Source organism: Anas acuta, chromosome 18 (genome assembly GCF_963932015.1).
Source record: "Anas acuta chromosome 18, bAnaAcu1.1, whole genome shotgun sequence".
NCBI lineage: Eukaryota > Metazoa > Chordata > Aves > Anseriformes > Anatidae > Anas > Anas acuta.
In genome coordinates this window covers 9714926-9729549 of record NC_088996.1, presented here as the reverse complement: position 1 = coordinate 9729549, position 14624 = coordinate 9714926, and the positions used below count along the sequence as shown (strand labels likewise).

At 35.8% G+C, this 14624-nt stretch overlaps 1 protein-coding gene across 13 annotated transcripts in view; it reads left to right on the top strand.

The window, feature by feature from the left end:
• BPTF (bromodomain PHD finger transcription factor) overlaps positions 1-12421 on the top strand; it is a 57011-nt gene extending 44590 nt beyond the window's left edge. For 10 of the 13 annotated variants that reach the window (XM_068655475.1, XM_068655470.1, XM_068655469.1 and 7 more), the window contains 7 exons: positions 1215-1440; positions 1861-2210; positions 5503-5676; positions 6548-6740; positions 7656-7740; positions 9277-9463; positions 11493-12421. In XM_068655475.1, the coding sequence (XP_068511576.1) occupies positions 1215-1440; positions 1861-2210; positions 5503-5676; positions 6548-6740; positions 7656-7740; positions 9277-9463; positions 11493-11529 (1252 nt within the window). In that variant the 3' untranslated portion in view covers positions 11530-12421. Of the gene's footprint in view, positions 1-1214; positions 1441-1860; positions 2211-5502; positions 5677-6547; positions 6741-7655; positions 7741-9276; positions 9464-10738; positions 11150-11492 lie in introns of those variants that run through there. The other 3 variants (XM_068655474.1, XM_068655479.1, XM_068655468.1) reach the window with 2 other exon arrangements.
• The last annotated feature ends 2203 nt before the right edge of the window (positions 12422-14624 follow it).

Genomic DNA, 14624 nt, shown 5'->3' with positions numbered 1-14624 from the left:
CCACTCTGCAGAAGGAATTGAAGAGTTAGAAGATAGTACTAATCAACAAGCTAAGAGATTTCACACCTGAAGCTGCTAAACACAAAATTGAAGTGTTTGCCAATAGTCTTAAGGTTATTTTGACATTGCCTTGCTCTTGTAGTTGTTTCAGTTGGATAACTGCAAGTGTGTGTTGTCAGCTATTAAGAAAAAAGTAGCATTTTTATAAAATTCTGATTATCAAATCAAGGTGCAATCTTAGTTGATTACAACAGTACCACTAAGTGCTGCTTGCTTCACAATTTCATAAAAAGGTAAAAAAGTGTTGTCCTATACTCTTCATTTAATGATGTCAGATAGCCAAGTTGATATTTTGACTTGGATTTCTGTCAGTCTTTTAAAAAAAAAAAAAAAAAAAGTGCTAACTAACTTGGTCCATTATACAGTTGTCTTTCCTCCTCACTGCGTTTTTCTCTTCCAGAAATTTACTTTTGGTATCTTACTCTTTTTTTTTTTTCTAGTTTTCTAACAAGTTTAAAATAGAACAGAAAGGGAAATCAAAGCACTTTCATCTTCTTGAAATATAAAGCAAAAGTGTAACGTACAGAACAAGTGAGCGGGAAAAGATTTGTAGTTGGGTGTACAACAAACATGAAAAAAGAACCATGAGTTGTCAGTAGTGAAGAAATTTGGAACTGTTTTATAATATTCAGTTCTATAAGCTGAAAAATATTTGTCAATCCTCATGCCAAAACATAAAACCTTTGCAATATTTGGTGCTCAGTAGAGGGTAAAAATCTATGTTTTGGAACAAGTTACAGGTTTCCAACTTGCTTTTATCCTACATAAGAATTTAAAAAAATAAATAAAAAACACAGCTCTTTCAAATGTGTTTGTGGAAACTGAACTCAGTGAAAACATCTCTGATCATTATGAAGTTCTAAGCCTTGTTTGGAGTTTTACAGGGGAAGGGGAGGAATGATTAGTACTCAAATCAGTTAAATGAAACTGGGACCAGCCCTCTTTAACCAAAGTATTGACTTGATCTCTCAAAGGGGTGATCTAGTAAATAAGAGTGAGTGGAAATAATATGTTATTAAATCTACCATTTATGTTTTAAGAAATGTAATAATTCAGCTTGCAACTTGCAGAGACTAGACAAATTATTCTGCATTCTCAACTGGGAATTAATAGGCAGCTCAGCACAATGTACTTTTTCTTTCGTTCATCACCAGAATGATTGTATGCAACCAAGTGATGAAATATATTCTGGATAAGATAGATAAAGAAGAAAAGCAGGCAGCTAAGAAACGAAAGCGAGAAGAGAGTGTGGAACAGAAGCGTAGTAAACAGAATGCTTCCAAGTTGTCAGCTCTACTTTTCAAGCATAAAGAACAGCTGAAAGCTGAAATATTGAAAAAAAGAGCACTTCTGGACAAAGAACTACAAATTGAAGTGCAGGTAAGGACAGTTATTCTCAAACTAATGTGATTTTAAGCTGGGGACATTGGTGTTAATTTCGTGTTTTCTCAGTGTGCTTTTAAGGAAACATAGGAGGAAGTTCTGGTTTTGTATGCATGGATCTCTGCAGAGGTAGTAATGTTCCTTTCATGCTTTTTGTTTCTCATCTGTGATGAAATTAACTTGTTTCCTGAAACAGTTTCTGATATACTGCAGCCAATGGGTCACAGTAAGCCAAGAGCATCACCTGCTAATGTTGTATGAATTGTAGGTTGTGAATATTTTAAAAATGTGTACATTTAAATGTCTTAAATTATTTTCTGTTGATCATTCACGGGGATTTGTCTAGATTTTAAATTCTGTTCTGGAATAGTCATATGAAGTGCTTCCCTCTCTATTTATCCATTTAATATACTTCAGGAGGAGCTAAAGAGAGACTTGACTAAAATTAAGAAAGAAAAAGAAAAAGCCCAGGCAGCTGCTGCTGCTGCAGCAGCAGCTGCAGCAGCGGCAGCTGCAGCAGCTGCCACCCCACCACCACCGCCACCACCACTGCCACCGCCACCACAGCAACATGCAGCCAGCGTCACCTCCTCCTCCTCCACCACGGTCCCAATGCCAGTATCCTCCCAGAAGAGAAAGCGAGATGAGGAGAGAGACTCGTCAGCTTCCAAGTCCAAGAAAAAGAAAATGATTTCTACTACCTCAAAGGAAACAAAGAAGGACACAAAGCTTTACTGCATCTGTAAAACGCCTTACGATGAGTCTAAGTGAGTAGTGAACACCTTGGGCTTTTACTGTGGATTGTTAGATTTAGGTTAGCATTTAGCTGGTAGTATAAGTTAGTTCTAGAACTGGAGATAGAGTATCAGGTGTTATTGCAGTGATCACTAAGGTATAAAGTTTCTCTTTTCCACTAGCAGTTACAAAGCTATTAACATACTTGATTTATACTATTAACGTATGTGATTTATATTTTTACTTGTTTGCATGTTTCCATTGTATGACCTTTCTGTCTGACATGCACATACTCTTTTTTATTTTCTTTTCCTCCGCTCTGTTATTCTTTCTTTTGCCGTTTGCCTCTGCCTCGGAAGCAAGTGACAATTTGGTTTGAGCAATTTCCTATGAACAGGTGTCTGATGTTCATTAGAAATAGTTTTGGTACCGTCTTCCAATAAATGGTGGGTTGTGATTTTTTGGTAAATCACTAGCTAGTAAAGGGGTTTCCAAGTTACTGGACTGTGCTTCACTTGGACAGTGTTTCAGGTAGAAATGGTTTTCATGTGTTACAATGTGTGTCCCAGGCTTGGTCAAAAATTGAACATGCAAGCATTTGACAAAGTGAAAACTGTGGTTCTCTGTGGTTTGATTCTGGTCATGCACGAGGAAGAATATTCCTCCAAAAGAGGAATTGCTATATGCAAAGTTCGCAAAGAAATTTAGTAAGTGGTGGTGGAAGGTTGAGTGGATTGCAGTGGGATAGTGTTATGCGTTCCTGCTTAAGCTAGAAGTGACTAACTAGCATTGTTAGTTAGTTATGGTTAACGGCTGATAGCTGTGTAGAGTTTTATGTGAAATAAATTTGACTTCAGTTCCAAGGGAGTATTTACCTGCTCAACAAGTGACAATACCAAAAGGTATTAATTGATACCCTTTGGTGGTGGTTTAAATCCTGCGAACACAAATGAACCACAGGGGTGGAGTAGTGTTTTCATTCCAGTAATTGTTCTTCATCCCAAATTCAGGGTGAGGACTAAATGATCTCCTGAAGTTCCTTCTAGCCTTTTTTTTTTAATTACTGTTATTTTTAAATGAAGTTGAGGCCTTTTTTTTTTTTCTCTACCTTTGGTGTTCAGTAACTCTGACCATTACAGTATTACATCACTGTGAGAAACTGTAGGCTCTCTGTGCTGTTGTCACTCTAGTGTCCTGGTTTGTAATTTGCTATTGTTTCTAAAGGATGCGAATCTCACTTACCTCACTTAAAATGTTGTGTTAAGTTTACTTAATGACAGAAAACCTAGGAGGGTATCTGCTCTCGTTGTGTTGTGATACTGAGCACAGGTCTGTATGAGTGCTTTGTTGTTAGTAGGCAATAGAATTGTCACAAAAATAAGATGAGGTGAACAAATTCTATGAGCAAAAGAATTTGATTGTTGTTTGGTGACTTCAGCGGGCATTTGAGTAAGCCAATGAATAATGTGGTCAGAGTGAATTTTGGTGGCTTGAATTAAGAACTATGCTTGTATGCAGGGAATAAAGTATCAAGACAAGGAAATGTTAATAACTTAGAGGTATCCTCAGCAATATGATTCAGTTCTGCTGCTCATCTCATAAATTCCAAATGTTACATTCTTACAAATGGTGACTGTTTTGTTAAACTAGATTATCATTTTCCTATTTGGAAAATGATTAGGCAAATTTTAAAACAATTTCCTGGTAAACATTTTTGTGTGTGTATGTGCATACACACACTTGTAGGCATCAGATATTCCTGTTTGTGCTGGTGTCTACTTTCTACCCTAAAGAAGACAGATGTGCAGCTTGAAAAGATAATTTGTAGTGTGTTACAAATGCCCTGTATGTTCATTAGGATGTAGTAAATCCACAAAGGTTATTCTGCATGGTGTTTATTATAATTCTCTTATATTTAGTTCTCACTTGTTTCACACCAGGGTTGTAGAGTTTTGCTTGTGTTGTTTCTGAGGACAGTCAATAAGGGTATCCTTCGAAGATGCTTATTTGTATTCCAACCAGTTCGTTAATGTGAAGCCTGCTCAATGTTTTAGTGGCAAGGTTCAGCATCTGTCTCTAGATAGGAGCAACTAGGCCTGGTCCCTTTTGGGAAAAGGACCTAGACTGAGTTGTTGTTGAGTAAAGAAGGAGCTGTATCTAGGTGTCATTTATGGAAGGTTAATTTGTTCAGTTTTTAGGATTTTCTGACTGAAAATTAAGAGCACAGGCAGGTTTGGAGTATCCAGGGCAGACGTCCAAGAAATTAGAGGTGCTTGCTTTGTGGAAGAGTTCCTAGCTACTGTCCTGTTACTGGTGCATGCTGTCTGGTGGTTGGTGTTTATAGACTGACAGGCTGGAGGCACAGTAACCGATAAATCAGCATATTGCAGGAGCTTGATGGTCTCTCAAATTTAGGAAAGTGGAGGTTGAGTCAGCTTGCTTTTGCTTAGGCAGAGAGAATGAATGTGTAACTTTGCCCATCTGGTTGATTGTCATGAGTCACGGGTATGTTTTGAGGTATCCATACACAAAATGTCAAACATCCTTGCATAATATTTTACAGTTTTGTCACATCATTCTGTGCAAGGTCCCATCCACATGATTCTGTACCTGGTTCCCTTCACTTTGTGTCATGCCATATCTGGTTCCGTCACGTAGCTGTCTGAGAGCAGACGTTAGTCTCTGAAGAATGGTCAAACATACCAATTTGCTGCAGTTCTGAGTAGCTGAATATCTCTGTTTTTCAGCCATCCCCCTCCCACAAACCCGTCCCCCAATTAAAATTATGACAACCATGTCCTGACACAATTTTCTTTCGTATCATGTTATACCAATATGTATCCTACACATGGCTGGTATGCATGTTCTTTGTAGTATACTTGTAACTCCTAGTTGGTGTTTGCGCTTTGCTTTTGTTTTTTAAATTAACTGAGACCTACATTTTCAAATATTAAATAAATGTTTAAGTGGCTTTTGAGCTACAGTTTTGAAAATGTAAATCTTTTTCTTTGGCCTTGTCTTTTTGTGCCTTTTACAGTTTTTCACACACACATTGGAGACACGTTTTTAGCCCAGCTTTGTCAAAGTCTGGTTACATATTGATGTGAATTTTAATGAACTGACAGTTTAAAATTGACCCAAGTGACCTTATTGACAGTATAGCTGCAGCGTGAGATGTTAGCTTGTAAGGATAGAATGCTAGGAAGCAGGGAAAATGAGACAAAGTAGGCCAGCAAGAAAGTGCAACAGAGAGAAATGCAGGGAAAAGTGCCATGCCATTTGAAATGACAATTACATTGTCATTTTCATTGTGAATACTTTTAGGTTCTATATTGGCTGTGATCTTTGTACTAACTGGTATCATGGAGAATGTGTTGGCATCACAGAAAAGGAGGCTAAGAAAATGGATGTGTACATCTGTAATGATTGTAAACGGGCACAAGAGGGCAGCAGTGAGGAATTGTACTGTATCTGCAGAACACCTTATGATGAGTCACAGTGAGTTCTGATAAGAACCTCTTATTTAATGTTTAGGTAGCAAACTGCTCTGACTTTGGTTACCTGTTCCTTACAAAGCAAAACGAAGTTATTCTGCATATATTGTATTCATTCATAATACGAGTTCATTTGCAGTAATTGTCTTCCTTTCCAAAAATGTTTTTATGCGGTAAATATGTAGGAAAAGTGATGTTTTCAAGGTGGTCAAAATGTTTCTTTTAAAAACACAACGTGCTTTAAATTGGGATTGATTTATTTTATTTTATTTTTAACATGTGAGAATTAGATTAAACGACAAATGTAGTATACAGTGGGTTTGTTTTTGTGCTATAGTCTGATCTGGATAGAAAGCATAATTTTCATGTGGGAATGTATGGTTGGTATCTCTTTTTGTAAGGTTTTGGGTCATAAATTCCCCCTTCAGTATTCGACCACAAGACTGATGCTTCCCTATGAAAAATGTTTGTACAGAATGAAACAGGAGCCCCAGTTGTAGTGGAGTTTGCACAATATGTACCTTGAATTGCTTTGGAATACTGGTTGGGTGAGACTTCTGGCATTACACTGTTCCTTTCAGCTCTAAAGCAGATGAGTGGTTTTTGAAACCTTGAGTGATGAAAGTGCCTAGTATAAAACTTAGTAACTAATTTTGAAATGGTCTGTAGCTTAGCCTGTTTGTAAATTAAAAAAAAAAAAAAAAAAAGCAGTTTGAATAGTGTAATTAGAATTTGTCAATATGAAATGTCACATGTTATGCTGTTGTATTTGATCGTGCCAAGTGTCTGCTTGTGTGCAAGGGATTGCAGGTTTATGTTTTTAAATGCAACTTTTAAATAAATCAAGCCACTAACATTTTTTTTGGATCTTGCAGATTTTACATTGGCTGCGACCGATGTCAGAACTGGTATCATGGGCGCTGTGTTGGTATTTTACAAAGTGAGGCAGATCTCATTGATGAATATGTGTGTCCGCAATGTCAGTCCACAGAAGATGCCATGACTGTACTCAGTCCACTAACCGATAAAGATTATGAAGGTTTAAGAAGAGTGTTACGTTCTTTACAGGTGAGAGTAAAAATTGCAGTGAAGTGGAATGCTTCACATAGCTAGTGAATCTCAGAGTTAGTTTTGATTTCTCTTCCTGTTGTTGGAATTTTTTTTTTAAAGGAAACAGCAAGGCCTTTATTTTTTTGAGCAATGCTGTGTCAGCTGTAAATTTGACTTGGCATTACTGTGCTGAGGAATATTTGTAATTAGACTATCACTGCTTCTGAGTCAGTGAGCAATCTCTACAGTGGAAGGCTTTCAAAGGAAATAGGTTTACTTAGAGTATAAAAAGGCAGAGTGGTAGCCTAGCTGCCACTAGCAGATACATAAGGTGCAAACTTCTGTTCTCAAATTAGTTATCACCATGTAAGTGATGGCATACTAATGGATTATAAGACGTGTGTGAGTCTGTTACATTATATTTTGATTTATCCATCACTACCAAATACATCTTTTGAGCTATGACTATAAAGAATTTATATTGCTGCACAATTATTTTATTGAAATGTTTTAAAATCTTGAGCAATATTTTGCATTGTCCTGTATTTTACAGACGTGTATGGAAACAAATTAATTCTAGAGTACTTCTAAGTGTAAAGCACGTCCCATTTCTATGTGTGAAGTGCTAAGTGCTGTCAGTAGATTCATAACATACTTCTGTAGGCAGCCTGTTCTGTACAGTATTCTGTCACCTCTGAATTTCACATTATTATTTCATGGTGTGAAGACCAACCACTCAGTCTCTCACATTGAGCTTTAAAACGTTAGCTAGTTGTTATCTGAAAGGCTGCGTACCTTTCCATGTAATGCTGCATTTCTTCCTTAAATTTAATTCTAGACCCCAACAGATAAAAGTTTAATTAAAATGTTTAGCTACTAAATGATACTAATTTAACTTAATCTTTTTGTAATTACATCTTGTTTTCCTGACAGGCTCACAAGATGGCATGGCCGTTCTTAGAACCAGTAGATCCCAATGATGCACCAGATTATTATGGTGTTATTAAAGAACCAATGGGTAAGTGTTTCTGAATAATATCATGATGAATGAGGAGTGAGTAGACTTGGGATTCTGAATATCAAGTTCATTAGCCACTGACAATTTCCATTCAGGGATCTTGAAGATATGTTTTGCAGGATACAGTTTTTTCAGTCAGGCAAACTGAGACAGTGTGGTGTCCCACTGACATAATTAATTTTTTATTATTTGTAATTTATCTTTACAGCTATATGAACAAGAATTGGTTTAAATGTTGCATGTACGAAAGAAGTGGAAGAGATGTTATAGCCTTAGTGTTTTTATTCTCATCTCATCAGACCTCACCAATTAGCCGCTAGTAAGCTAGATGGACGCTTGAATGTGAAACCTCATAGGAAAATCTGCCTCATGCAAGAAATGATGTTACTAGCTGTTCTCTTCCTTCCAGTTACAGAACCAGAAATTTCTCATTTTTTTTAGATGAGAGCTGGTGCATCATTTGATTTTTCTCACCTACTCCTGACTAACCTTAGAAATAGGGAAGTTAAATTTGGTATCCTGGCAGAGTTGTAGTAAATTAACTGAAAATAATATTCTGCTTAGTAACTGTCGTTTTCTGTTTCAGTTTTAGGCTGTGCTATTATGAAACTGCTAACCAACTTGAATTACATAATTGATGGGTTAAAGTTTATAAGGAAAGCCGAAATTGTAATACAATTAAGCATATGATGGCTGAATGAAGTAAACAGAAGTGCTTTTAGCCCTTTCACGTTTATCTGGCAGGAAAATACACTTTTAAGTATGACAAGTAAATATGCACACGTAAAATACACTAGGTAATCCAGCCCACCTGTTTTCATGTGTTCTGACATTACTGGAAGTAAGCATTTTAAGGGCGTTTTCCAGAGGCAAGTCAGGTTTTTTCCAGCTAAAAGCGCAACTATACGTTTGGACAGCTATATTTCTAATTCAGCTCCCATTCCTCTTCCTCTTTTTAATTTACATTTCCATTAAAATAGAATAATTACTGCTTACTTTGCTATTCCTGTCCCATTAATGCGTCTAGTTGGTAAGAGTGAAAGCACTAGCATTTTGCATGATTCTGCACTTAAAATCTGTTTCATTTGTCCCATGTGGTAATGTGTGAATTCCTGTGAAAATTGATAATTGATTCAAAGCAAGTCATGAATTCAAATAAAAAATGATCAGAAGGATTAGCTAGCTAGCTATTGTATGCACAAATGTGTCTCAGTGAGGGCTGTGAAGAAAATAATGTACAAGAGTCAGACAATCTGTTTTTTTTTCCTTAATTTCTTCAAAAATAATAAACAGCTTCCCGTAAGAGCCCAGATTCTCCAAGGTCACTCTGATATGTGGATTTTAATTTAGCTGCACATGACATATTCACATGTAAGTGCTTATTCTGAAGGAGATTTACTGGTTGTCACCATGTCAGAACTAGAATTCCTGGAAATACAAGTAACCTATATAGGCTTTGTTTCCTGCATTCTGGTAATGTAAACTTCTCTTGAAGGTGAAAATGTCTCATTTTAATAATCTTTGGTTTCTTTAAAGACCTTGCCACCATGGAAGAAAGAATACTGAAACGTTACTACAAAAAGGTCACAGAGTTTGTGGCAGATATGACCAAAATTTTTGATAACTGTCGTTACTACAATCCAAGTGACTCCCCTTTTTACCAATGTGCAGAAGTTCTTGAGTCATTCTTTGTACAGAAACTAAAAGGATTTAAGGCAAGCAGGTAAGCTAAAGTGTTCCTAATCGTAGATGTTCTCTTGTCCCCTAAAACTTCCTTAATACCTTTATAAGCTTACCTTACATTCATACAGGGATTTACCTCTCCATGCACTTGACTGGACAACTACTTTTCCAAGAAGAAAAAATTCTTCTATAATAGGCAACTATTATTCTCAGTCAGAATTAAGGCTTAAATATTGTTTTGATGAGGTAACTTGAGATAATGTTTGTTCAAAATAAGCTGTTAGACACAAATTAAGTACAGTGTAGAAAATTTGAATGACACTAAGTCACTGCTGCAGAAAACTTAATGAGAACCATTTCTCAGCAGGACATAAAATGTGCTGTTCTGAGTTTCGATTACGTTCTACTCTGCTCTGAGTCCTTTTCAGATGCTAAAAAGAGACAATCTTGCGAGGCTTGTAAGCCAGTGAAATCATTTCAAATAGTTTTTGTTTTTTAATACCTCCTCTTATTTTACCATATTTACCATTGTGTTACCATATTTGAAACAGAGGGAATAAATAGTCTTTAAGGTATGGAAAACTAAATACAATTCAAATTTGGCTATTTAACATCAGACTTTCATTCTGAATGCTTTTCTGTAGACTGATGTGTAGAATATTTTCCTAATACATATGTTCCTGAAAATGAATAGGCTGCTCTGTAGCGGATTTTTCTATTGCTTGCCAATTCTGTTTACAGTAGCATGTACATGGGAGTTGTACTGCACTAGTCAAATTACAATGTGGCATTTAGTACAGCTCTTCCTAAAACTGGCTTAGTCAAAACACTAGTGGACTATACAGATTTCTCCTATATCACTGCTGTACTCCAGCGTAAGCCAACTGCAGCTGAGTTACAGATGTTGAATGCCTTTCAGCAGTACTCAGAAATCTGTATGTGCATGATAGTTAACTTTGTCCATCTGACCGTAACAGTCAAAACTGTAACAGACTGCCAGACTAATATAATAATACAGGATCAACATGAATATTTCTAACTGAATTGAAAGATTCAATTTATACTCGTTGTGGAAGCTCTCTAATCTAGCGAGAGTAGGATTAATGAGAAAGGGTGAGACAAAATTGATTAGTCCAGCATTTTCCTTTCCCCTTTAATATAGTAATGTTTTTACCAGGTAGTGCTCAAATGTTGTTTCTTTCATCTTGCATTAGCTGATTATCCAGCATCCACTGCTCGCTCTTAATTTCATTGCTACATCTTTTTTTGTTACCGTTTTTCATTTATACCATCCATGTCCTTTCTTTTCTTGCAGATTGTGATATCTTTAGTCTGAACTTTTTAACTGGAATCAGAACTGGATGTTGGGGTCACTTTCTTTTATTGTACAATTCAATGACATTAAACTGCCCTAAAATCCAGATCATTTGTCTAACAAGTAAATGTTGTTTTTTATTTTTTGTTACCAGCAGTCCTGCTGGTAAACACAAATGTATCAACAGAAAAAAAAAATGTCCCGTTGCTGGAATACTGTATTGATAGAAATGAAAAATTAATCTTGGAAAACATGTATTTTATTGTTTTATTTTCAGTCACTAATAAAAATGTGAACGTCAAAGAGTTTTGCTGAACTCTGATTAGCAAAAATGTGATTTTAATATGCCTGGTTCAGTTTTTTCTATTAAGTTAATCCAAAGATTTCTTGAATAAATTTAAGCTAAATACACCTTATTATAAATATTCACACTTACTGTCTTTTTGCTTTCCTTTTGATAGACTACTGTTATGTAAATAAGAGTAAAACTAAGTTCAGACATTTTGGAATATTCCAGCGACACACTGCATTTTACAAGTAGTAAGATATACAGTAGTGGTATACAGTAGGTGAAAATGTGCGTAGAATTCAGAAATATTTTAAATGTTTTTTTTCTGAAGGGTTTAAAAACAAAAATGGAAGCAACATAGTGGTAATTCCCTCCTACTGATTTACCCTTGGCAACACCTTGCAGCAACTGTGTTCTTCCAAAATGAAGGGTGCTTAATTCTTCGCTTTCTTCTGTATTCTGCAGGTCCCATAACAACAAACTGCAGTCTACAGCTTCTTAGAGTTCAGCGTGTTAACCTAACACACGAGCAAGAATCTGGTTGTCTGAAAATTTTTAATTAAGAAGCCAGATGTTTTTAGTCAGGTTATCCTGACAAGACTTGATGTAAACTGCGTTTTTATTGGTCACAACAGTCAAATTATATTCTTGGCTTATTTTGTCCAAAGGACAAAGAAATAAAAATCAGCAGCACCACTTTCTTGTCAAGATCAAATTGTTGTACTATTGTGGCAGAAGCAGGAAAACTTTTTGTTTTGTTGAAGGAGAGAGAGAAAGAGAGCAAGAAAAAAAAGATACAGTAAATGGGGTCAAGTTTAACTCCATGGAAATGCCACGTCTGTTCTTCAGTGAAGAAGCTGGTTTAAAGTCCACACAGAAAACTTTGACTGTATTTATTTATTGTTGCAAAAAAGACGCTTTTTTATTGCTGCCCTCATTTGTCAGCTAATTATTTTTTCTTATAAAATCCAGCCCCGGTTACATGTAATCCATTCTGTATCTTAACATGATTCCTGTAGGTAAAAGTACAAGAAGACCTCTAGATGTCTTTTCTTTCTATGAAAGGAGCTGCTATGTACACATGTGCACACACACAGAACTGGGAATCAACAATGAGTTTATCATTCATGGTAGATCAAAAAAAAATAACAAAAAAAACAATTAAGCTTGCATAAAGGTTGGGCTAAGTGGTCATGGACTACAGACTCTGTTGCCTTGAATATAACAGTACAATTTGTCATTTACTCTGCACCAGACTGAAATGAGTAAAATCTATTTGAAGGTATCTTGTTTGTAAACATTTGTCAGATTCTAATTTTTTTCTTTTGTATTAAAATTCAAAATATGGATGTATATGAAACAAAATAAATGGAGATAATTGTTCTCCCCACACATGTAGGTGTCTTTGAGTGTGCGCTAATATGTTTGTAACACTTTTGGGGATCTGTTAAGAAGTATAGGTATTTCAAGTAATTGGGTGGGGGGAAGTGGCCAGGGAAATCTGACTTTATTTTGCTCCAAAGGTAGCATTTATAACTTTTCATTCTTAAGCAGCTGTTATCCCTTTATAAAATTTCTACAGTGGTGCCAAAATTACTGTAACAGATAACATGGTAGGAAGTATTTTGTGAAATGTCACTGCCCACTGCTGAATTGATAGTTTGCCAAGAACCCTAAGAATGTAAAGTACCAAGTATAATGATGTCCTTGAAAGGCATTCTGGATGGCCTCATTGTTTCCTGTATGAGGAGTGCTAGTAGGGAGTATAAGTTGAAGTCAAGAGAGGATGCGATTTGCAGATGTTTTTCTTTCTATGACTTTCATATTGCATAAATGACTTTCTCGTGTTACCTGTCGACAGTTATCAGCCATGCTTTATATGCAGCTCTTCAACCATTTGACTAGCTTTTGCACTAATTCACAGTTAACTTCTGTTCTACAGTGATCTGGGATTTACCTGATTTATGGATAAGCTCCTTTTGGGTTTAACCTCACACCTTGCTATGCAAGACCCTTTTCTGTTACTTTTCTTAAAGATGTTGCTACTGACCACACTTTCTTATACTTACAGGCTCAGGTGTACAGGTACTTCTGGGATAACTTTATCTAACAAAACCCATGTTTTTTTGTACATAGAAGTGTTGTCAATTAACCTATATGTGAAAATTAAAAATAATAGTTCAATGTGAAAACAATTATCCATTATGCTTCTTAAAGTTTAAAAAAAAAAAGTTGCATTTAGCTTATGTTGTCCTTGACGTTTTAAAAAAAAATGCTGCATATTGTATGCATTGTGTTTTTAATGCAGAAAGGAAAAAAAATCTCAACTTCTAACAGCATTTTAACATATCCTGCATCTCTTCAAGACTTCACAATATTTCTGTACTATTTATTCATACATAAATATATTTGACATTTAAAATTTTCCTACCTGTAGGCAATAGATTGCTATGTTTTTAAGAAATTGTGGCAAATTGAAGAGTACTTTTTTGTACCTAATAGGACACATCATCCTAGACAAATAAAGTAATGTGTTTGACATTGATTTGGTGGTGTTTCTAATGAAACATTTGATAATGCAATGGTATATAGGTCTTCCAGATTATAATTACTAGTGAATCAGTTTGCTTAGGGAAATAATCCATACGTATGACTTAATTTTGCTGAGAGCTATTGTGTTTTCAATTGTCATGGAGTACATTGAGGCATTTTTCTTGCTTAGTGGTGAACTTTCATTGCTACGTTGTGTTTCTGGAAAATAGCACTTCTATAAAAGTAATTAATACCCACCTTCCTAAAAGCATGGTAAGTTCTTATGACCTGTGATCTCTGTTCAGTCGTCATTTTTTTCATGTTTTTATAAATATCATGTTTTAAAATAGTAATGTATTCTAACAATTTTGATATGGTGAAGTATCCTAGCTTGATTCTTTTCCTCAAAAAACTTCAAAGCAATTGCCTATGATCTAGATTTACTTTGAAACTAGTTGTAGAGCAGTGCTTGTATCTGATAGGGGCAGGGACATTCTGTCAGTTGCTGGCATTTTTGACTTAGGATTTGGATATCACTAGCACAAGATACTGTTACTTATCTCTGAGACAATCAAAATGAGATATGGTCATATGCATTATTTTTGTACCCACACTTTGCCTATTTTAGATTACAGTATTGTCTTGGGGGTGAGGACGGGTGCTTAATTTCTATTCTGGGCAAATGGGTGACTCTGGGACTGCTCATTAGTCCCTGAACTGCAGTTGAACATAGAAACAAATTTAAGATGCACATGTAACCCTTTTTCCTTTCTTCCCCTGCCCTATCCAGTCCAGTCCAGTGCTTACATTTGTTGCCAGGAAGTCATTTTGCCAAATCAAAAGCCCCCTTGAAGTCCCTCTGGAAAATTCCATCTATATATGCCACGTTCCATGTTAGCTCTTCGTTCTCATAACAAAAGTGAGACAATATATTTTTTTTAGATGGACACAAGCTATTAGTAAATTTCTATGAAAGACTTTTGGGTCCTACAATGTACACTGCTTGCAGTTGGTATTTTGTCTCCTATTCCAGACCAAGAAGTACTTCGTACAGTGTGACTTATC